The following is a 24070-nucleotide window of genomic DNA, read 5'->3' as shown; positions in this document are numbered from 1 at the left end:
ATGTGCAGTTGAGGGTCAGTTCAAGGTCACACTGAAGCTTCAGGGTTTAGGTGCATGTTGTGGAGGTCAAAGGTCAAAGCTCAGATGAAAGTGGACGGTCCTCACGGGCGTGGTGGTGTGTGTGTGTGTGTGTGTGTGTGTGTGTGTGTGTGTGTGTGTGTGTGTGTGTGTGTGTGTGTGTGTGTGTGTGTGTGTGTGTGTGTGTGTGTGTGTGTGTGTGTGTGTGTGTGTGTGTGTGTGCGTGTGTAGGGGGTTGTCGCTGCTGCCTTGCAGATGTTCTTCAGCTTTTTCGATGAAGAGAAAAAAAGGAGGAAGAGAGTGAGTGATGTCACATGTATAGTATGTGAACCCGACCCCCCCGACCCCCCTCCTTTTCTTTTTTTCCCCCCTCTCGCATTTTTGTGGGGGCTCGGTTTCGTTCTGCTCCCTCATGAGATGACCACCTCCTCGTCCTCCACCCCTCTTGCTCCTCTTTCTCTCACTTCAACCACAGTGGTCAAGCGGCAGGGCCTCCTCTTCCTCCTCCTCCACCTCAGCAGAGGGACTCTCTCTTTGCAGAGTGAAGAAGTTTTTACACCAGCTGTCCTCCACACGTCGCACTGACAGGAGCCCCGAGAGGCCACTGAGTGTGTGTGTGTGTGCTTGCACGTGTGTGTGTGTGTGTGTGTGTGTGTGTGTGTGTGTGTGTGTGTGTGTGTGTGTGTGTGTGTGTGTGTGTGTGTGTGTGTGTGTGTGTGTGTGTGTGTGTGTGTGTGTGTGTGTGTGTGTGTGTGTGTGTGTGTGTGTGTGTGGAAGTGTGCGTGTGCGTGTGAGAGAGCGAGAGAGAGAAAGAGACGGGTAGAGAGGTACTGTAGTTTGCAGTTTGCATCTGTTGACATGTCGTCTCCACCTGTGGACTCAGATCGAAGGTAAGATGATGGGAAAAGAATTCCAGAAATTTTTTTTTTTTTAATTTGCAGGTTTTTTTTCCCACCGGTTAATTTAAAAAAAAAAATTGTTTCTGACTGGACATGTTACAAATAGATTAATTCAAGATTAAAGTCAGATTAAACTGTGCATCTGATTTGATGCTTCAGGGTGTAATAACGTTTTTTTCCAGGAGACAAAAAAAAAACTTTTAAATAAACATTTAAACTTGATTTATTTACTCAGTTTAAATAACAGGATGCGTGTGTGTTTGTTTTATAATGGTGATTTATTTGAACTTTGTAGCATTTCCAGTAAAAACAGCATGAAAATGTCAATTTTGTCCCAGAGAAGAAGCAAAGAATACTTTTCATATTAGTCTTAAAATCATCACAACATCGATATTTCAGTAAATTACCTGATTATTGAAGATCAACAGATTGTTTCATCTTCACTTTATTGGTTTTGAAGGTTTTAAATTGTAGTGAGGTGTGGAACTTTTCAAAATGTCCCTTTTAGCACTGAGAAAGAAGAAGCAAGCAAATACATTGTTTGTTTGGTGTTAAAAGTGTTTGAAAATGTATTTAAAGTTAAGCAGTGTAAGTTTTTATTAAATTCATTATACTCAGAAATATTGATTAAATGCTTTTGGCAGCTACAAATCAAAGTTTTCCAGAGGAAGAAAACACCAATATGTTGGTGTTTTTAGAAAAGCCATAGAAACTAGTTTGACAAGCCCTGAAATCATGAGGAAATAGAGTTTTCTTCAAAGATAACAGAAGTTCATTCAAACTTGCAGATTTATTTATAAAAAAATTGTGTCATCTTGTCAATTTCACTAGATTGAAGTTCTGAAGCGTTTTGCAGAATTTTGAAGAAGCAAATGACAAAAGATGACGAGAACAAAACAGCTTTAAAATGCATCAAGATTAACTCTTTTTTTTGAGTTTTAATACATTTCTTTGAATTTTCCTTAATCGATAGCGAAACAATTTTAACCTTTGTCATAGAAAAAAACAATAGATGCTTCTTTGATTTCTTCCGACTTGTTTGAATCGTCTCGAAAGATAAGGCAAAAATATGGGTTTCATAAAATGGAATGTACTGATTTTTGGGGCGTGTATGTCCTTGTTATTTGTTGCATTTGCAGAAAAGAAATTGCAAAAAAATTAGTTTCCCAGAAAATGACACTGACGTGTGCGTGCATGCATGTGAGTGAGCGAGTGAGTGAAACCACATGTTGAATGGGAGGGTGAGTGGGGCCGTGTGAAGATGTGGATATGAAGGAGGGGCAGGCGGGGGTGTGTGTGTGTGTGTGTGTGTGTGTGTGTGTGTGTGTGTGTGTGTGTGTGTGTGTGTGGGTGCTGCTGAGGGGCCGCAGCAGGTCACATTTTTCCAGTGATGGGACCCTGCTGCTGTCCAGCTCCCATCTAAGACCCTTTTTATTCAGACATCCGGTGTGAGGATGCAGCTCTGTGCCTCTGCGCCTCATAATGAACTCCAGGACACAAGTAACGAGAGGAGGAAAGAGTACTGAAAGACTTGTACTCAAGTACAACTGCTACTACAAAGAGTCAGTGTCAGTCTGTGATTTTAAGTTGTGGATAAAGCTATCGAGCACAAGAAAGAGTACAGAAATAAGTTCTTCGGGTCAACCGCGACATTGCTTGCATTATTTTTCATACTGACCCATTTAGCCCCGTTTACGCGACAACATTTTCAAGTGAAAACTCAAAACCTTTGCTGCATTTTGGGCGTCCAATTACATAACAGTGGAACACTGAAAACTTCTGTAAAATGCTTTGTCTCTGTGCTGCGACCACACATGTGCACTACGGCCATGGTAACTAGTTCTTCTACACATGCTCAGTAGATGGACAATAAGAACGATGTTTCCTTCAGAGTGTCATGACTCCCAGTCCAGATTCTCCTGGGACTTGGTAGTTTTATAGTAGACTGTAATAACAATCCAACTTGGTCGTCTGTCCACTGGAATGTCCATGTCCTCCCATTGTTAACATTTATAGCGTATTGCTCTCTGCACACATGTGGCATCATTACAAAAATGACCAAGAGTAAACTCGTGGCCTTGCATGCTAACTATATCTATATCAGTGTTTCTGCTGTTACCCCGTCGGCCACGCCCACTTCTCCTGTTCTACTGTATTTTGCCAAAGGTGTCTCTGACCTTTGACCTCTCGGTGTATCCCTCCGCTCCAGGAATTCAAGAATGCGGACGGGGAGGATTTCCACGCGGACATGTCCACCTTGGCCTCGCCGGCCGCCCAAGGCAGCCCGGACGTCTACATCCTGCCGCTCACCCAGGTGACCCTGCCGGTCGCCAAGCAACCACCTCGATCAGGTGAGTTCGTAGAACTTAAAACGTGTGTCACATTTTGATAATTTGTCTTATAGAATCACAAGTTTGCTCTATACACACAACACAATAGGCTGTCTGGACTTTATAGACTCTGTCGATGAATTTCAACAAGTTGCCCGACAAAAGGTTAAAACTTCTGCAAAGAGACGGAAACGTTCAAGCATAAGACAATATTTTCATGTTTGCCTGGACATAATGTATGCGGAGGAGCGTGCTGAGTGTTGAAGGTTAAACACAGTCTTACTCTCATTCGCAGTTTTCTCCCTGAGTAAATCTTTGAAATCCCTTTGTTGCGTTTAGCCTGATTTACACAGTTTGACGTCTCATGGAGGGGATGAAGTATAGAACTGATATGTGCTCAGCGTCTATCCAGTCATGACATCACCGCGGTGGTTTTGCCAGCACTTCTGAGATACGTGAAAACTTTGCGAGAACATTTGAAGGGTGTGAGAGAAATGAGCAGATTTGTGATCCTGGCAGTGGTGAGAGTTTGTCCCTGGAGTGAGCTCCACCCTGACGCTGGCCCCGGTCAGCCGGGCCTCCACCTATCCCACAATCCCTTGCTGCAGGTCCCTACAGAACCGACTCCGTGCTCTTTAGGCTTCGCTCTCTCCCACAAACATCTGCCGGTTGCATAATGGCGTCCAGCGGCCGGCCTACACTGCTGTCTGCTGCTATGTGAGGAATGTGGGAGCACAAAACCCCAGTCAGAGTGTTTCTCTCTGTTTCCTCTGCTTCTGCGTCGACCTGACAGCGCTCCTCGTTGTGCGATAATGCTGCCTGATAAACTTATGGCTCTGCAGCGTGGCGGGACTGAATGGATCGTGCCCACCCACACACCGTGCGTGCATCAGATGTCCAACACTTACAAATGTGAGCGTTGTGACTGAAAAGCTGATGAATAATAGAATTCAAGGACTCTTTCACTTGAATTACTTTAGAAAAATAGTTGTACAGTGTAGAGTAGGAAGTTTTGAATTAATTTGATGAGGGTTTTTGAGAACAGTCAACAGCATGGCATTAATATTTCCAATGTTACATATGACACACAATCAAGCAATTGTAATGCCAGAAACACAAGCAATTGATTTTTGATGTGAAATTATTAACCCAGGGACAAGTACTGACGTTTCGCTGATCATTTTCAAGTAAAGCTTTTGTTGTATCAATGGTAATCAGAGCCACTGAAAACATTTCTAAAATGCACCATAGTCGTGGTAAATACTTCTTCTACACGTGGCTCAATGGATGGATAATAAGAACAAGGTTTGCCTCCAGAGTGTCCAAACTCCCGGTCCAGATTCTTCTGGGACTCCTGGGTAGTTTTATAGTTGACAGTGACCATCAGAACAATCCAACTTGGTCATCTGTGCATACGAATGTCCGCGTACTCCCATTGTTAATGTTTAGTGCGCATGTGTGTGCGGTTTCATTACAAAAACAAATAACAGCACCAACTAGTGGCCTGGCATGCCAACTACATCGTTTTCACTGTTTCTGCTGTTTCCGCATTTTCACCAAAAATGTTGCCATGTTGACTTCTGTTTACTTTCTAAACTGCTCTCTATCAGATCAAACAAGAAGTGTGTTGTTATTATTTTACTAAACTCCTGATTGTAGGAGAACTGGCGTCACACCATAGCGAGACTCCCCTTGATTACTTTTATGACTTGAGCCTGCTATCTCTTTCTTTCCTGGGCAAACTGCTCCAGCATTATCCACAAGCCCCACCAAAATAGTGACATAATTACAATTACGTTTCAATGAGTTTAAAACTTGATAGTTTTGTTTGTGAAAGAGTTTTAGAACTGCTGTCCCTCTGTGTGTATATATGTGTGTGTATGTGTGGAAATTTGAGGTAACTCTAAACTAATGTTTTGGAGGAGATCTCCTGCCCTGTTGTTTGCGATATTTGTGTAAACTGAGCCTTTAACAGGCGCTCTGTGGATAACAGAAACCATATGGTGTCTTAGAAGTGGCAGTCAGGGATTCATTACTGCACCTTCAGGACAACCTCGCCCACTGACATCATCGCAGGATATTGACTTTTGTAAGAGAGAAATAATGTCAAGGAATGCATCCATCTGACCACGCCAAGCATTTGGGGGAGGGGGTGGGGGCTGGGGGGTGGCTATTTGCTATTTGCTATTTGCTGTCATTCTGTTGGATTGTCATATTTCGATTCAGACATATACTTTCATACAAATGCAGGTTTCTTACATATAAATGCCTTAAAGATAAAGGATCAAAGCTACCAAGCACCAAATGATTTGGGGTCCTTGTTCATTCCTGAAGTAGAGAGCAGTAATGACCCGGCTGCTTTCAGCTAGCGTTCCCATGTCCTCCATCATCCGGCGGTGCTTCGGGCTGTCGGCAGACTATGTGGATGGGAGGGGCTCCTAATGAGACTCCAGTGCTGGGAGAGTTCTGGCTCCGCCCGAGGGTCTCGCTCTGAGGACGCACCCTGATGCAGCTGTTCTCTGCTGCAGGCTGGACTGTAAAGATTCAGTGCAGCTCACACCCACTCAGTGGAGAGGCCAAGGAGATCTCTCTCACACACACACACACACACACACACACACACACACACACACACACACACACACACACACACACACACACACACACACACACAATGTTTCAACATCTTTCAGACTGAGTTACTTTGGGATTATGAGATCTAATGCATATGAAAGTTATTCTGAGTGAGGCCCCGGTTACATGATAAAGTTTCAAGTGAAAACGTTTCGCATTTAAACGGTAATGTTTTGAAAACAATGTCCGTTTCCACGGAAACAGCAGAAATACTAAAACAATGTAGTTAGCATGTTGGGCCACCAGTGGGTGCTGTTGGTTGTTTTTGTAATGAAACCACTCGCATGCGCTCACAGAACAATACGTTATTGTTTTCTATTTCAATCACTGAGGCCCCGTTTACACAACAACGTTTAGAGAGAAAACACTTTCAAGAGAAGACAAAAGTTTCACGTTTGCACGGCTACATTTTGATACACTTTTCTTGCAGGGCCACTAGTGGGTGCTGTTGGCTGTTTTTGTAATGAAACCACACATGCACATGCGTGCAGAGATCAACAAACTATAAACATTAACAATGGGAGTACACCAACATTTATATGGGCAGTTGACAAAGTTTAAATTGTTATTAGGCTAACCCTAACCAAGTCCCAGGAGAACATCTACTGAGAGTCATGACACTCTGGAGGCAAACATTGTTGTTGTTGTTATTGTTGTCCATCTACTCACGCATGCGCAGGAAAACTATTTACTTCATGGGCAGTATCAGCGTTTCTGCCTTCTACACGGACACAGTGTTTCTAGAAAGTTTTTGTCCGTTTGTCCGGAGTCAGAGAGTTTTCAAAAAGTTCCACCTTGGAAGGCATTCTCCAAAAGTTGCATTTTCATTGGGTCCAAGCACCGACGTCATGTAAACGGACACCCACAACGCAAATGTAAGTTTTGCATTTCCCCTAGAAAAACGGACCCTAAACCACCTTCTATTTGCTTCGACTTGTTCGTCACACTTCAACTCTTCGGCCTGCTACAGCCTCTCATTGAGTTACCCGACGTGGGCGTGGACAGGTCCTCAGTGATTTTCAGATGACGTTAAGAGGTCGACCTAACGGCTCAGCACCTCGGCACAGAGCTGAGCGGGATGAGCCGGACCGGACGGGATAATGGGAATTCCATTTGGCTCTGAGTGATTCAGCCGCTGTGCATCTCACTGAAGACTTCCTGCCTACGACTGCGATTAAGCCAGACGCATTCCTCAGCGAGACGCTGGCAGCACACAGCTCAGGACGGGCCAGACAAGGCTGTCAAATGGAAATTGAGTTAGTGTATTAGCTAAAGGGAGAGCTCAGGACTCAGCAGGGTAATCTCTGGTACTTTCAGTTTATCACAGCACAGTGTGTGAGTGCCAAATAAAACTTTAGAACACAATCAATGAACGTTTTAGTTTGCACTCCTACATGTTCCATTGTAGAAATACCGTTAAATACATTATTTATTCAAAATATCTGGATGGATTAGCTAAAAATCTATAATCTCACATTCAGAAAGTGTGTCAACGAGCACATTTCTAACCAAAATCATAGAGATATGACATTTTTTCAGGACTTCCTGGAGGAAAATGGATAAAATGCGAAATGTCAGTTGTGTTTGAACTCATCATGTTTGGTTTGGTCAACAATTTGAGCTCTGGTGCTCTGGTGCTCTGGTGGATGGTATAAAGGACACAGAGGAAAACAACACATCAAGATAGGAAGTAAGAAAAAGAAAAGAAGCTGCATCAAAGGTTTCCAAGCAGTGTAAATTTACATTCTCCAGGGACTTTGGTAGTTTTAAAGTTGACAGTCACCGTAGTAACAATCAAACTACATCGTCTGTCCATACGAATGTCCACATACTCACCATTATGAATGTTCATAGCGTATTGCTCTCTGCTGCATGTGTGTGTGTGGTTTCATTACAAGAACAGCCAACAGCACCCAACATTAAAACTACAATGTTCTCCGCTGTTGCTATGTAAAACGAAAGCGATAAAACGATGCACTTTCTCTTGGATCATCGTTGTGTAAACCAGGGCGTCAGTGTTGTTGTTTATTCAATTTTTTTAATTAAAATGATTCTCAGTGTGTTAAACCCATAGCAGCATGACTAAGAACATGGTCGATGGAGAAATTATCCAATCCATCCACATTGCGAGCCATAAAGGAAAGTTTGAAGCATAATCCTTAAAGTAGATTGTATTAGCCTCATGAATTTTCTCTGCGTATTTATCTTAGCACACATTTCTGAATCTGATATTTGTGGAGAGAGTTGGACCAAAATGCCATCTTTTCTTTGCTCCAAAACAATTACCGTACTCTTCTTGGCAACTACAACAGAGGTCTTAGTGTAGGCTTTGAGTTGCTTTCTCCCGTCATGTATCGTCATTGTTCCGCCAGCATGATGAATATTTGCTGTAAACATGATGGTGTAGGTGGGACCCATTGCCTTCCACTGTTATCACCAAACTCAGTTCATTCCTGTGTCAAGGAGCTGGCGGATAATAGCCCCAGTGTGTGGCACTAACTGGTCCTAACTGGTGCCATGCGGCCCTCGGCAGACAGACAATGGCGTCCATTCTGCCTCTGGCTGGAGGGACTGTGAGTGGGTGTGAGGAATGACCAGCTTGGAGACGGGGACAGGGGTGTCCAATATGGCCTCCACACAGGGACGGGACTGTGTGGCGTTCTTGAGGGGGAAGAAGGCACCACAAAGATCTGCCTGTCTGCCTCTACGCCCCACAAATCTCAGTGTCATCGTGGGAGACGCAGAGAGAGAGAGAAAAGGGCTGGACGGCGAGGGAGGTGGAGGCCGTCCGTCAGTCGGAGCAGGAGCAGGTCAGGTGGGGCATGTCCAGCAGGCAGGAAGGACTCGGGTCCTGGCGGGACGCTGACAGAGGACGGTCAGACAGATGGGTGCCAGAGACGGCAGCTCCGCATAGAATCACCCCGAGAGAGGAGTCGTTGCTGTTTACGATGCGTGACGTCCACTCGCATGTTTGGATGTTTCACTTTAGAGAAGGTCAATATCAAATGGACTGAGGATGGAGCCCGACGAGACACTTAACATCCTGGACGTGGTGCGTTCAATCATCTTACTATCAGAGGTTATATGTTCTGGACTATATATACTGTATATATTCATGAGACCTTCAGTGCAGTCGAGGACGTGCATCTTCTCATTACCTGTTACCTGATCCCTTCACTTCCTTCAGGTCTTCTTCCATTACCTTCTTGTACAGTAATATTATTAAGGCAAAATACGGATAAATCCTAATTATTTACTCTTGTTTTAGATTACAAGTCATATCTAAATGTTAGTATTTACTGGGTGAGGTGATGGCTGATGAAAAATATATGAATAATATGACAAATCATTAAGTTGCACACTTTAGCAGTGCAGTGCTGTTAAAAGATATTTACATGCTTTTTGTTTACATTTGTGAATATTCAGTCTTTAAAAGAATAGATTTTTTTATAATTCGAAATACAACTTACTCATACATCCCTGCCTGTCATTTACATGTGAGTAAATAAAAACCTGTTGAAAATCATAAAACTAGTAAAAATAAGACAGATTTCAAAATTTATGTTTACATTTTTTCTGTAAATAGGATAATGTGTCTATTATCTCTAACATTATTGAATCCCTCCATTTCTTTTTCAAATACTCTAAACATGAGCTACTGAACACGTTTAAAAGGTTGGCTTTATTTTCACTGTACACACGATCCAGTCTGATTCCAATGTGTTCTTTATTGGATATGCAGACTGAGAGTAAAGATGGTTTAAAGTGTCATACAGCTGTGGTTTTTCTATTATCTTTTATGTTAAACAAACAGTTAAATAACGTTGTAATTTTCATTGTTTTCTTCGTCTTTCTGCTCGATGCTCACAGCACCGATTTAATCGTGTGTTCTCCTCCCGTCTTTAGTCTTTAGTTTGTGAAAAACAGAGAAAGGTAGAATTTAGTGACTATAATCATCCATCTGATGAACGGATAAATTTTTTTTCTATAAAATTAACGTTTTGCATCATCGTGTGTCCACAGTAAATTTGGTCTAAGTTGTTGAAACAGGATGTTTGTCTGTGATGAATCTTCCAAAAGGGCCAATCTGATGGAAATGATAACGACTTTAACGTCAGTAGTGTTTCGCTCGTAGGCTCATGATGTGGGTCAGAGCTGGGCAATGTAGGGCCATACAGGTTAACTGTGTCAAAACATCCCAGTCTGAAGAAGAGTTATCTGATGAAGATGAAGGGAAACGTAAAGAGGAAATGTCTGAAGAGTTTCTTTCTCTCCTCCAGTCCAGCTCTTGAAGTCCTCAGATCTGAGCCGCCACAGTCTCCTCTACCTGAAGGAGATCGGACATGGATGGTTCGGGAAGGTAACACACACACACACACACACACACACACACACACACACACACACACACACACACACACACACACACACACACACACACACACACACACACACACAATAAAGTACTCCTACGTCAAAGTTACATTCATTTTCTATTATTTATTTTTGTTTTATACTTAACCATTTTAATATATTTTAATATATTTGTTCATATGTTAATATTTCTTATACATTCATTTATATAGTAATTTTTTCAATGTAAATGTTGACGCAAATATTTGTTTTGAAGGCAAATGTTTAACATAAATGTTGTTCATATGTAAATATTTTCCATAAATATATCTTCTATATGTAAATATTTACTACAATTGAAATGAGCCAAATGCTGTGATTGGAAAAAAATTTAACAAATTCTAAATGGAACTCATACTTTGAGTGGTTCCTGAATAGAGTACTTTGTAGTTTTAGTTGGATAACATTACTCAAGTAAAAGTTATTCGTTCCTTGAGTTGTTTCATAATAAAGTGCCTTGTAGTTCTACTTGAGTACTTTACTTGAGAAACAGTACTCAAGTACCAGTAACTGAAACGTTTAGTAGTTTGTGATTCAATTTCGAACTTTTAAAACAATGGTGCTCAAACAAAAGTAATCAAAGTTTTGACTACTTTCTGAGGACTTTTTCTTGAGTATTATTTTAACAACAGTGCTTTTACTTGTAATTGAGTACATATAGGTATTTCAGAGTTCTGATCCTCAGCTGGTCCCAGAGGGGGCGGAGGTTAGCTCGGGGACTGATTTCTATGTAACACTGTGTCACTGCAGACTGTGTATTTGTGTGATGTTCTCAATAAATAACACGTTTCTTCATTTTCTGTCACTCTCTCTCTCTCTCTGTCTCTCTCTGTCTCTGTCTCTCTCTGTCTCTGTCTCTCTCTCTGGTCGTTTCCTCACACTCTTCACTCCTCAACACACATCCGTCCTTTCCATCTTTGTGTACCTTGACTGGGTATGTCCATCCATGTGTGTCTTCTGTCTGTGCTGCTCTCCTGCATGTCCGCTCCACGTCTGGTGTCTGTCCGGTCGCTCACCGACCCCCCAACGCTCCACGGCTTTATGTGTGTTCATGTGTGTGTTCATGTTTGTGTTCCCTGTACGCATTTGTCCGTGCCTGTGTGGTTGCAGGTGCTGCTCGGGGAGGTGAACGCAGGCCTGACGTCCACTCAGGTGGTGGTGAAGGAGCTCAGGACCAGCGCCAGCCTGCAGGACCAGAGACACTTTCTGGATGAAGCACAACCGTACCGGTAAACAACTGTTACACCACCACCATCGCTATCACCACCACCATCACCAGCAACAAAAACAACGATTATAATGCCTTTGTTTTTTTTTAAATATCTACATAAATAGATATAAATGTGAAAATCTAAATGTAAAACATTGCTGTGGGTTTTGTTTATTCTACACTGTGTCAAACCTCGGCTGTGGTGAGCGATCACCTTCATCATCTGGCCTAACTCCTCCTCTCTCCTCCTCCTCCCCTTTCTCCTCTTCCTCTCTCCTCTTCTCCTCAGCTCCCTCCAGCACCCAGCCCTGCTGCAGTGTCTGTCTCAGTGCACTGAAGTCGCCCCCTACCTGCTGGTTATGGAATTTTGTCCTCTGGTGAGTATCTGAAGCAGCAGGATCAGTGTGTGTGTGTGTGTGTGCGTGTGTGCGTGTGTGCGTGTGTGCGTGCGTGCGTGCGTGCGTGCGTGCGTGCGTGCGTGCGTGCGTGCGTGTGTGTGTGTACATAGATATACACACACACTGTAAATCATTTATTTTAATACAGAAGGGTAATTATAAATTACGGCTATTGGATATTGGAGAGAGGGTTGGGATTAGATAATATAGCAAATCTATTAAAAGATCGACTGTGTACAAAAAATGAAAACATTTATCCGCTAGATACAATGTGTTCCTCCAAAAATCCAAATACAATTTTAAATTTACTGAATACAATATAGTTTATTATTAAAAAGCTATTGAATACAATGAATAGATACAAATTTCCACTGAATACAGTAATAATTAAATAAAAAAACATCCACTGGTCACTATCTGGTGTTAAAACACACACATCTCAGGTATAATGAATTCCTGCAGGTGGTGTCCTGGTACCGTCTTAATCTCTTTAAATAAATAATATATTTCTATCAAACCACACTGTGAGCATTAAGTGAATTAAAATAATCCATCTGAGATGTGTGCAGGAATTTTTAACCTTTGCTTTCAATGCTGCATAATACCCTTCATCTTGCCCTGAACTTTAAGAAGATTGAAAACATTTTCTAACCTTTTTTTTCTGACCTACCTCTGGCAGTGAAATCCTTCTTGGCAGCAGCTTTAAACATTTGGCTTCAAGCCTGAAAGGAGTCAAAGTACACTTGTTCCACTGAAGTTCGTCCGCCTCGCCACAGGATGGATTTTTAGAGTAAATAATAGCAGAGGCAGGAGTCTTCCTGCTAATCCTCATCCATCATCTTATTTCTTTTCTACTCAGAGATAATTGCTGTTACCTGAGGAACAAGTGAACTACTCATTCATCTATTATGCTTCTATGTGTGATTTAGTGGCTGGAGGCTAAACTGATAACACACATTCACAACAAATCATCTGCACTGAACAAAAAGAAAATGTCAAACAAATCAAATCGATTCAGGGCTCGTTTCAAGCTTCTCTGATGAACTGAGACACAACTTCAGCGCTTAATATTAGTCAAAAAGACCAATAATCACTGCGTCGTGCACAACCTGAAACTGACTCACCTTCATTGATTTTGATTCCAGGAAAACTCTGAGTTCAGTTCAGGCTACTGTTTGATTTTCCAGATTAGAAAATGCTGATATTTCCTCTCATGATGATAATTTAAAGCCCTTCATTGTGATGTAAAACGCACATCTCTTCAATGGCTACAGATAAATTCCTGTGGAAGATTTAATTCATCTTATGATGAATATTTAATCTTTATACCTTCCCCGTCTTTACATCCACTTAAATTTGCAAAGCTCTTTTGTTGGTCCAGAAAGTTTTGAATGAAATTGGAGGAGCATTTACATATGAATCTGACTGGAATCATCTCTCCTCCTCTCTTGGATTCAGCACATCTTTCTGCAACTCCTTTATTTCTTTACTTAATAAAACACCCCTTCTATGTAACCTTGGAGGGTTTCTTCTCTTCTTTCACATTTGATTGATTTCAGTCACTGACACGCCTGAAAAAATAATCATAAAATAGCACCAACAGAGGAGCAAACACCTTTTTTGTTGCATAGTTTTTTCCAAATGAACAAAATACAGTCTAAATGTTTGAGAGAAAGGAACATGGAGACTGTGCCATGCAGGAATTAATTCTCACAGACACTGGATTTGTCTGTTAATCCCTGAAATGTGTAAAAATCCAACTCAGAGGAGTTTGTTCATTCATCTGTTGTTGTTTTTTTGGAGCCTTCCAGATTCTCTATTCAGGCCAGAACCTTTTACTGTGAAACTTTATTGTAGTGACAATGTTGCCCTCCAGTGGTGAGAGTCTGTAACAGTTTCATGCCTCTGCTGGTTTTTAGGGGGATGTGAAAGGCTACCTGAGGAGCTGCAGATCTGCCGAAAGCTTGACCCCGGAGCCTTTGGTCCTTCAGAGGATGGCCTGTAGCATCGCCTCGGGCCTCCTGCACCTGCACAAACACAACTTCACACACAGGTACCCAGTCGTTCCTTCTCTTCATTCATCATGAAATAATCTGCTTGATGTTTTCAGCATACGGAGAGAAGAGCTGTGCTGGTGATCGTGATAGTAGTACTCACATTTGAAATGAGATCTATAGGAGTTAAAGCGGTGGTTTGGTGGTCAACTGGACTTTATTGAAGCGCAACTGAAGCTCAAGATCTCATTGGATAAATTCACAGTGCAAGGTGGCAGAAATGTAAAAGTCTGAGACATTTTTAGTGTGGAAAATATCCAGATGGAAGAAAGACTGACAGAAAAGGTTTGGTCATGTTGAAAGAAGAGAAAATAATATAGAGGGGAAACAACAGTGGAGGTGTTCCGATGATGTCACAGAAGGTGTGGACAGAGGATGAATGGGCCAAGACCTCTGGAGGAGACTGTTGGTTGTAGTCACACCTCAGGAACAGATAGAACATCAGTTATAGCTGGAACATGAGTCCCAGTCTCCCTGGACTTGCTGCTGCTGCTCGGTCTCTTCCTGGAACAATATCCTGGTGCTGACTGAGTGCTCCTAAAGACTCCAGCATCAGTGATTTTGTTGCAGGCGGTGGTCCGTTCTCTCCAGAGCCCCCTCCCCCCTCGCCTCCACCCAGAGTGACGTACGATACTGAAGCTAGACTAACTCATTCATCTGAACCATTCACCCATTTCTTTTCTACATAATACATATGTATTGATTTGCCCATGTCTCCCTCCTCTATCAATAGTGACCTGGCTCTGAGGAACTGCTTGTTGACTGCTGACGTCTCAGTGAAGATCGGAGATTACGGACTTTCACAAACCAAGTACAAGGTGGGGCACAGACACACTGTGAATGCATGAACAAGAGTTTTCCTGTCATGTAATCCGTTATAAATAATCATGCATTTTCTATTTAATCCCACTTGTTTCAGGATATTTTATCCAGTAAATATATTTAAACTGAGCTTTTGTCTGTCATGTCTAACGTTTGGTCGATCATCCTATCAGGACGATTACTACGTGACGTCGGATCAGATGTTGGTGCCCCTCCGATGGATCGCTCCGGAGCTGGTGGATGAGGTGCATGGAAATCTGCTGGTGGCAGACCAGACCCAACAGAGCAACATCTGGTAACATCAACACACTCTGACTGGTGGTTTTTTATTTGTTAGGACTCTATATTACATCCCAGGAAGACCGCTGCTGTTTTGTATTTATTGGCCTAAATCTGTGCATGATTAATGTGCGCTGACATATTTCTTTGTCCTGATTGCTGCTGTATGTCTGGTATTTCCTGCTGTGTCTCAGGTCTTTGGGTGTGACCATCTGGGAGCTTTTTGAGTTGGCGAATCAGCCCTACAGACACTACTCCGACAGACAAGTCCTGACCTACGCTGTGAGGGAGCAGCAGCTGCGCCTGAACAAACCGCAGCTCAAAGTGCCACTGGCCGAGCGCTGGTGAGTCAGACCGAAGCCCGTCCACATGCAAAATGCAACACTGACAGCCACATAATTAAATCCCATCCAGGATGAGTGGATTTTCATTTCTTGTGCCCATTAATATATTATGTGTGGATTTCACGAAATAAATATTGTCTATTCAGTACTGTTGTCACAGCATGATTATTAAAAATGACTGGTGTGCCAGCATGACGCATTGTAACCATACTTATGACTGGAAACATGTTTAATCTGAGCTTTAATTGGACTCATTTAGGTTTGTGATCAGAAAACTGTTATTGTCCTAGGTGTGGAAGCACTGCTTCATGAGTTTTAGCTCGTGATGCGAATTTAAGCTTTTTGTTATGAGGAAGACAGACAGCAGTTGTAGAAAATGACTGTGCTTGGTCCTAGTTGGTCCATGACCAAATCCAATGACTTATGTTCAATAAAAACACCTGGAATTCTTTTTTTTAAGTTTACTAAAAAATCTGGCTATAAAAACATGCAACCCATCAAAACTAAATCCAAACCATGTAAAGTCAAAGTAACAAAAGATGGTGCCAGGGACAATAAAATGGTCAGAAACAGGTAGGTCTGTGTAGCTTTATCAGGTTTATTCTATTAGCTGATACAGAAACAGTAATTTCAGTGTAAAATGTCACTGTCCACTGAATTGGTGGTGACTACAACATGCGTCAATCTACAAAGATAACACAATAATACGTAGGGCAAAATGAAAGATGGGGAATATAGACAGATAATGTGCAGGATATGTCTTAAGGACGGTCATCCCATGGGCCACATATTTGTCACGCTATGTTTTACAAAGAACAAACTTTCACTGGTTCAACCACCGTCAGTAAGCTACAATGTTTTTTGCGTTACTGTCGTTAACAGGTATGAAGTGATGCAGTTCTGCTGGCTTCAGCCTGACCAGAGACCCAATGCAGAGGAAGTCCACCTGCTGCTCAGCTACCTGTGTGCCAAGGGGGCCAGCGAGGCCGAAGAGGACTTTGAGCGGCGCTGGAACTCCATGCGTCCCAACACAGGATTCAACAGCCACCGAGGTCCCTCGGCAATGTCGCGAGACCATCCCCCTTCAACCCCCTCCTCGTTCCCTCTCCTGGAGCAGTTTTCCACAGGTGATGGCTACCATTCAGAGTCTGGAGATGACATATTAACAGTCACTGAAACAAGCCACGGCCTGAACTTTGAGTATAAGTGGGAGCAAGCCAGAGCAGAGCAGTCGTACAGAGCCTCGGACTCCTCTTCTACCCTCGGTCAAATAAGCCATCACTGTCAGGAACCCTTTTATCCACCTGGGGGCATTGTGGGTGGTTGCCCTCTGGAGAGTCTCAGCCATGGAGTTTCTCCATCATACTATCAACCAAAACATCTACTTGCCCCAGGTGTGCTTCCGGTCCTAAGTGCACACAGCCCATCTGTAAGCAGTGAATACTACATCCGCATTGAGGAGCCGGTGGACTGTAACATTGATCTAGACTTCACCACGTGCTCCTACAGTCCAGACTACCAGGGCAGCAGTGGGAGCTTCCTGACAGGAAGTGCAGACTCGGGTGAGTGCATGGCCTGCCCATCACAGGCCAAGAACATGGGCCCCTATTGGTCGGCAGACCTTCATAAATCTGACGTGTACGACTCCAATGACTCAAGTCCGGCCATCTCGCTGACAATGGAGCCTCTTTTAGGGCAAGTGTCAGACAGCAGCCCGCAGCGACCCTGGGAGTCGAGTCACTATGTGTCCTATAAAGACCGAGATGGGGGTTACTATTATGAGCAATCACCACCTTTGGGATTAGATCATTATATGTTTGGAAGTGAGGCGTCCAGTGAGCATCCGGAAAGCTGGGGGTCAAGAAGCCTGCGGCAAGCATTGGGTGAGTTGGACAACCCACTCGGTATTTCCCCCTCTGTGAACACCCCGCCTCAACAGGCTTATGGAGACCCATACCTGGACACACCTCAGGCTTCCATCATAGGAAAGAATGTGACCGGGGGTTACTATGACATGATGGGCTCCCTGAGGAAGACGATGCCTAGCCACACGAGGCACCACAGCCATTCTGTCAGCATCAACATGGAGACAGAGGGGGCTCTCTTCATTGGACACAGAGACAGTGACTCGGAAGAAGACGAAGAGGACATTTTTGTTGAGAGACACACCTGCAACACTTGGCCTTCAAAGCACCACCACAGCAGTGTGGGTCACCACAGACGTGCTAGTCACAGTTGTAGACAGGACAGTTATGCTGATTTCCACTATACGATGCCAAGTACGGACATCGAAGACTCGTGGCCAGATGAGCACAGCCTGGCTTTTCACTCTCTGCCCAAACCCATTGACTATCTTGAGCCACACCAGGCCAAAGATAACAGTGCCTGCCTCAGTCTGAGTAAACAACATCCACTGGTGCCCTCAGACAACTGCAATGCCTACATCTACCTGTGCCATGAAAGTGAGAGTCAAGTGCCGACATCAGGAGAGTGCTGCCACTCATATTTTGTTGACCCACTTACTGGTCTGCTGGTCAGAAACAACAGCATCTGCCACAGCTACAATCACACCAATTACATCAGAGATAAGGTGATGGACATCCCTAGCAATGAAGAGATGATCAATTTATCGCCGGCTCCAGGAGGGCCCATCATAGCAAAGCCGATCTTAATGAAGTCCGAGGACTGTGGAGAACAGTATGTTGATCTTAAAACCAACAATAACCCATTTAAAGAAAAAAGGGAGGAGGTTATCAAAGAAAACCTCATCATGCAAAAACCTCCAGAGCCTAGGAAAGAAGAGGTGACCCTAACAATGACTAAAAATACTCCTCCTCCAGATGACAACATGCATGTGATGGTGGCCATCGTTGATCCACCGTCAGAGCTCAGCCATACTGTTGACAGTGGTGTAGACCACAACGACTCCAGTGTGAGCCTCGCCGACATCCTAGACTGCAGTGATGAAGATGAAGAGGATGAAATCACTGATGATATCACTGATGTCACCTCAGGCATCTTTGCTGACGAGTCCAGCGAGTTGAATGCTTCTCCTCCCCTTAAGTCGCTACAGAAGCAGGTAGGAACTCCTGACTCAATGGATTCCATGGATCTGCCTTCTACAGTCGGCTCATGTGGAGGCTTCAGTCCTGCGTCCTCACACCCTTCCAGCTCACCTAAAGCCATGGACAGTGGATATGACACAGAGAATAATGAGAGTCCGGAGTTTGTTCCCAAAGAGTCTCATGAAGCACGAGAACAAAGTCTTGGAAAGTCTCCTCTCAATGGAACACTGGAGGAGGAAGAGGGGCTAGAGGGGCATGGAGCGGAAACTGAAGAGATGCCCACAGACGGTGAACCATCTTTGGGTGAAGACTTGGCCATGGAAACTTCACAGGCAGGCGACCACGTTCTTTTGCCTCTGAGTGACAAGACTCCCTACAGAGACTCTGCCTACTTCTCGGACTATGAGAATGAGAGACAGAGTCGAGATGAGGGAGATGACCTGAGAATAATAGAAGAAGAAAATATGGAAAAGGAACATCAGGTTGAAGAAAAGAAGGCCGGGAAAAGGAAAAATGAGGAGGAGGGGGAATTGAATGATGCTGTTGTGAACAAAGACATCAAACTTGAAGAGGCACAGCAGGGTTTCACAGAGGAGAGCTGCCAGGAAGAGGCACTACCTCTGGATCGATCTGTTTCAATCGAGGGGGGTCTAGATGAATGGCCCTCCCAGGAAGAAAGTGCTTCATTGGGAGACTGGGCAGCTGAGGTGGTGGGGGCCATGGAGGAAGCTCTTGGTGCCCTGAACAGCGACTGTTCCTCCATCATTAAGGAGGAAGAGGAGGAAACAGAGGACACGAAAGACTCTGCTCAAGCTTTGGAGACGACAGATCAGCCTCCTATCAAGACAAATCAAAACAGGCCATTGGCAATATCCAGTGAAATCTCACACACCTTACCCAAAGATGAGGTGGCCTTGCAGCAAACAGCAAACACCAGACGGTTTTCTTCTTCGTCACCCCCTCCACCATCCACTCCTCCGCCTCCACTGCCTGCGACGGAGGGCCGAGCCTCTCCTGCCGACGGGGAGGAGGCGGACGAAGAGGACGGCGACACCGACGACAGCGACGAGTCTGACGAAGACCTGCAGAGCTACAGTGTGCAGGAGCAGAGTGGCGGAGAGGAGAGCGAGGACGAATGCCACCCGGTGCCCATTGTGGTGAGCGACGACAGTGAGGCACACAAACTGCGCAGCCTCCTCAAGATGCCGACCCTCCTCAGCACCGAGAGCCTGGAGGAAGAGCTGGATCGCAAGAAGAAGACGGTGTCCTTCTTTGATGATGTCACGGTCTATCTGTTTGATCAGGTGACTTTCAGAAACCCAATATTCACACATTTACATTAATATAATTTTTAGCTACATGAATATTGAAATAATGAGAATGTGGCATCAGCAGCTCTGCAGCACTTTAACTGTCATTCAAAAAAATATCCTCAGTCATGGCTGAAGCACCTGAGCTTATTTTGTACTCGTTAGCTCTTATTTCCATGTTTAGGCCCCTTCACTGATCAAAATCAGTTTTAACCCAAAGTTTTCCTTCCTCTGTTGATCACTAGGAAAGTCCGACTAAAGAGCTGACTGAGCATGGCTTCCCATTAAACGGCCAGAGTTCACAGAGCAAATCCAATGAGAGGGTCAATGCCTCGGATGACTCGTCCGATGGGAACGTCTCAGAGGAGAGTGAGTACATCGTTCACTTCTTCTATCAGAAGTTTTTTTTTTTGGTTTTTTTGTCTTCTGGTATCAAACCGTTAGCGTCTCCTCTCTCAGGTGCAGCGTACGAATGGGAGGACGACTTTCCACTCCTCCCTCTGCCAACATTTTCAGCAACGTCGGACTCCCCTCCACCTCGCTCCGTCACCAAAACCCCCGAGCCCAAACCAGCCGTGCAGTTTTCCCGCTTCACCGTATCACCCTCCCCCGTGTCCCGGTTCTCCATCACGCACATCTCCGACTCGGATATGGATTCTGTTGGAGGTCAGTCGTCTTTCCACTGAGACTCAAAGATATGCATAGCACATGTTTTAAGGCAGAAATAAAGTTCAGATGTTCTCCCGAATGCAGTGGAAACATTACTTGTATAGTAGTCTCGCCAGGTGTAAACATAAACTATAAGATCCTGCAGGAGATATAAAGTAGCAGTATGTGTAATTAAAATGTATATTAGTGCCATCTGCTGGAGAACATTGTCTATACAATATGACATATACTGGTTACCTTTAAAGTAATAGTAATAATAACAATCATGATAATCATTCAATAAACATTTATGGGGTTCTAATTGAAATGTTTGGAAATGGAGAATTTCAACACTTCAAATCGCGTGTTTAAATGATAAGGGTTAGATTTAAATAAACAGGACTAACCAGATGTTACCCTATACAGTTACTTGCCTCATGAAGTGTTTGCCCTCATAGCTCAACTACATAATACTAATGATAATGTGTGGACGTGATTTTGCTAATAGCCCCACTGTAATGCCGTATTAAGCTTAATCCAGTCTGAGACCCTGGCTCATTTACTATGCAACTATTTGCTGTAACTTATTGCCCCGGATTTAATTACCTCGCTAATGAGATAATACTCATTCTGGCCAAATTTGCCCACATCACTTCAGAATAATTATCGTGTGAAGAGTCCCTGATGCACATTAATCTTCTCTTCCCCGTTGTGTTATCTGCAGGAAGCAGTGAAGATGGAGACAAAGAGTGAGGAGCCGTGGATATTTACTGCCTCTCTACAACAACAACAACAACAACTTTGCCTACTCGCATGACTTCTGATTTAATTTTTAACCGTCAGGTTTTAGAAACACAAGACAGTGCCTCTTTACAGCCTGTGGACACTTTGGAAAAGTCTGTCGCACCACAACGTAGGGCTGTTTAAAACACAGAAAAGAGAATGGTTCATATATAACATTTCCAGATTATTAACATAGATATATAGAGAGACATATACTGTATGGACAAGGAATATATGAAACCAGGGGGAACCTGTAGGTTCAATTCTGCGTATTTTTCTGGATCAAAGAGACAAAAGTGGAAGGACAGACCTTCGGAAAGCATCACATTTTCCACCTCTTTTACTTTTGGGTTTAGGATGACGAGAGTTTAACAGGGCGTGGAAACACCGGGACAGTTCAAATAGTTTCCGCCACAGTTTTCAGCGGGAAACACTCCAACTTTTTTGTCTTTTCAGCACTTTGACTGTACAGCTCGACAGACTTTGTACTTTTTAGGAAACGGTTTTACTTGTATTATTGAATATCAACCACGATCTTTGAGGTATCATAAGTAATATAGAGATAATGTCAGAGACGGAGGACATGCTAGTGTCAACACAAAGGGATTTCAATGTCTGTCTGGTTACAGAAAGTTTTCCTTTTTCTTTTAGGAAACAGCTGATCAAACCTTAACAACCTAATAATTTATGATTTATTGTTTGTTTTTTGTTGTTGGGTCATTGTTGCACTTCTTTCTCTCTACTTGCTCCACTTTAAGAACCAACCCACCTTCTCTCAGAACATCAGCCACAGCAGTCAGTACTGAAGCAAGAAGAAAAGGATGTCTTTCAAATTTTACTGTTCTTAATAAAACAAAGAGATTATTTAGGACAACAAGAAAACAGCATGTAGTAAGATCATGTTGCGAAGAGACGACGATGGAAGCTGTTTTCTAAGATTTTCCAAGGTTTCCTTAAGGGGGCACCAGAGGGAAAATGTCTGGAGGAGTGAGAAGACTGCGGTGTTGGACAACATCAGATCTCTGAAGTGACTAGCTTAGCTTTGGAGCTAGCGTCGTCTTGAAGCCTAAAGACGAAGATAAAGTCTCTCAAACACAATCTGAAAGCAGAAACATACCGATTCTGAAACATCTGAGCTATTAAGTGTCGACTTTTTCTTCCTCTCCAGTTATAAAAACTCATACTAGCTTTGAGGCTAACCAATTTAGCTTCCTGGCTCAACAGTCAGGAAGCTCACCATAAGATTTAGGTTCCGATTACACGACAATCTTTCAAGTAAAAAGGCGTGGTTTTTGCGTTTTTGTATCAGAAAAGTTTTGCATTTACATGCCAACATTTTGACACATTTTGATCGGTAGTTTGTAAGAAATAAAATGCGTCTCCACATGTGATCCAGGTGGTGGCGTAGTAATTGTGCACTTGAATGGAGAAGCTGTTAAATTTAAGAATGAAGAGCACAGGCTGCATAAATTGATATGAATGCATGGGCACAACGATCTATGATTGTGGTGCCTATGTCCGATATCAGTTGCGTTTGTCCGGTCAACATGGAGTCAGAGCATTTTCAAAAAGTTCCACCTTGGAAGTCGTTTTCAAAAAGTTGCGTTTTCAGTGGCTCAGAGCAAATTCATCAGATTCTTAAAGTTTTTTTCTTGGAAAAGTCGTGTAAACAGTGCTTTAGTATATGATTTTCCCAATAACTGCCCTACAATTGAACGTTTAGCATCAAGTTGCAGCACACTTCTGTCCTGATCACTGGATCATCTCTACTGCAGCTTCTCAACTCACAATCACAAGGTACTCCATCGTTTCCACTCTTTATATCTTGAGAAAAGCTATTAAATCCCTGAGCTCCTAGATTGACTCAATAGCCTCTTGATATTTTCTGCACAGGCATATATAGAGAGCGAGCTGTAATGGTGCCACCTTGACTTTAATAAATGTAGTGAACAATCAAGACAATTTAAAGAAAAGAACAGCGAGGCTGTGTTTCAACTATTAGAACAAGTTAATGAATTACCAAAGATTCAATTTTTAGTACTCAACAAGTCATGAAGAGACATATCAATATAGGTTTAGTGGCTAATACCGTTAACTTCTTGGCTCAGACATTTGGGAATCAAAGCAGAGGATTTTGTTTTCACCTTTATTTACTGTTGAATCTGCTCTTCATATCTTGAGTTATCCTCTTGGACTTTGAGAATCAATAACTTATTCATAAAAATCTGTTTTCAGGCTACTTGTACAAAATAAAATACCACGGAGAGGATTCATGTCGTCAAGTTGTGTCAGTGAAGACAAGACGAATCAAAATATTTCATCACATTGATGCAAAGTTCCTGCAGATTCCATAAAGTAAAGAAGTGTCATTTACCCTTTCACATCCTGCTCTTCCAGGGTCATTACTTTATCCTGGGAAATGTGTGGGAAGTCATTCTGTCAAAGAACTATCAATACCACTCGGCTAGTGTTTGTTAAAAATTATTACATTGGATTTTATTCATTTACTTATTTAGTTTTCATTGCGTTTTGAATGTTTTATGATTGTTGGACACAATTAAAATATACGTGTCAAATGGGATTTTTTAAAAGACATATTATTCATAGACGAATACAGTAAAATGTCACATAGTCAACGGTCAATCACAAATTTTAAGTGCTGATTTTGAAAAATAACAATTCTCAATTTTCTTCTCTTTATTTAAAAAAATGCACAAAACATATTTATTCCTGTTACTGCCCATGATAATAAAATTATTAAAGAATATTATTCATGCATTTTCAATTATTTTAATATCACATTTTGAAATAAAAGATAAAATACTGAAGATTTTGATAATGAAACTAAATAAAAAATGAAGTT

At 42.8% G+C, this 24070-nt stretch overlaps 1 protein-coding gene across 3 annotated transcripts; it reads left to right on the top strand.

The window, feature by feature from the left end:
* The first annotated feature begins 626 nt into the window (after nt 1–626).
* aatkb (apoptosis-associated tyrosine kinase b) lies at nt 627–23787 on the top strand. 3 transcript variants are annotated; one of them, XM_080463211.1, is made up of 13 exons: nt 627–908; nt 3127–3268; nt 10162–10241; nt 11405–11523; nt 11794–11881; nt 13822–13955; nt 14690–14774; nt 14952–15073; nt 15252–15401; nt 16284–19770; nt 20022–20145; nt 20236–20442; nt 21149–23787. In XM_080463211.1, exons 2-13 carry the CDS (start codon nt 3166–3168, stop codon nt 21175–21177), a joined length of 4728 nt encoding a protein of 1575 aa, XP_080319337.1. In that variant the 5' UTR covers nt 627–908; nt 3127–3165; the 3' UTR covers nt 21178–23787. The 3 variants fall into 3 exon arrangements, with proteins under 3 accessions (XP_080319337.1, XP_080319339.1, XP_080319338.1); XM_080463213.1 differs by lacking the exons at nt 627–908; nt 3127–3268 and adding an exon at nt 8675–8933; XM_080463212.1 differs by lacking the exons at nt 627–908; nt 3127–3268 and adding an exon at nt 8714–8875.
* Nucleotides 23788–24070: the final 283 nt, after the last annotated feature.

Source organism: Lipophrys pholis (assembly GCF_963383615.2).
Source record: "Lipophrys pholis genome assembly, chromosome: 1".
In the NCBI taxonomy this organism is placed as follows: Eukaryota; Metazoa; Chordata; class Actinopteri; order Blenniiformes; family Blenniidae; genus Lipophrys; species Lipophrys pholis.
Note: the sequence above shows the minus strand (reverse complement) of the source record. Positions and strands in the feature narration are given on the sequence as shown.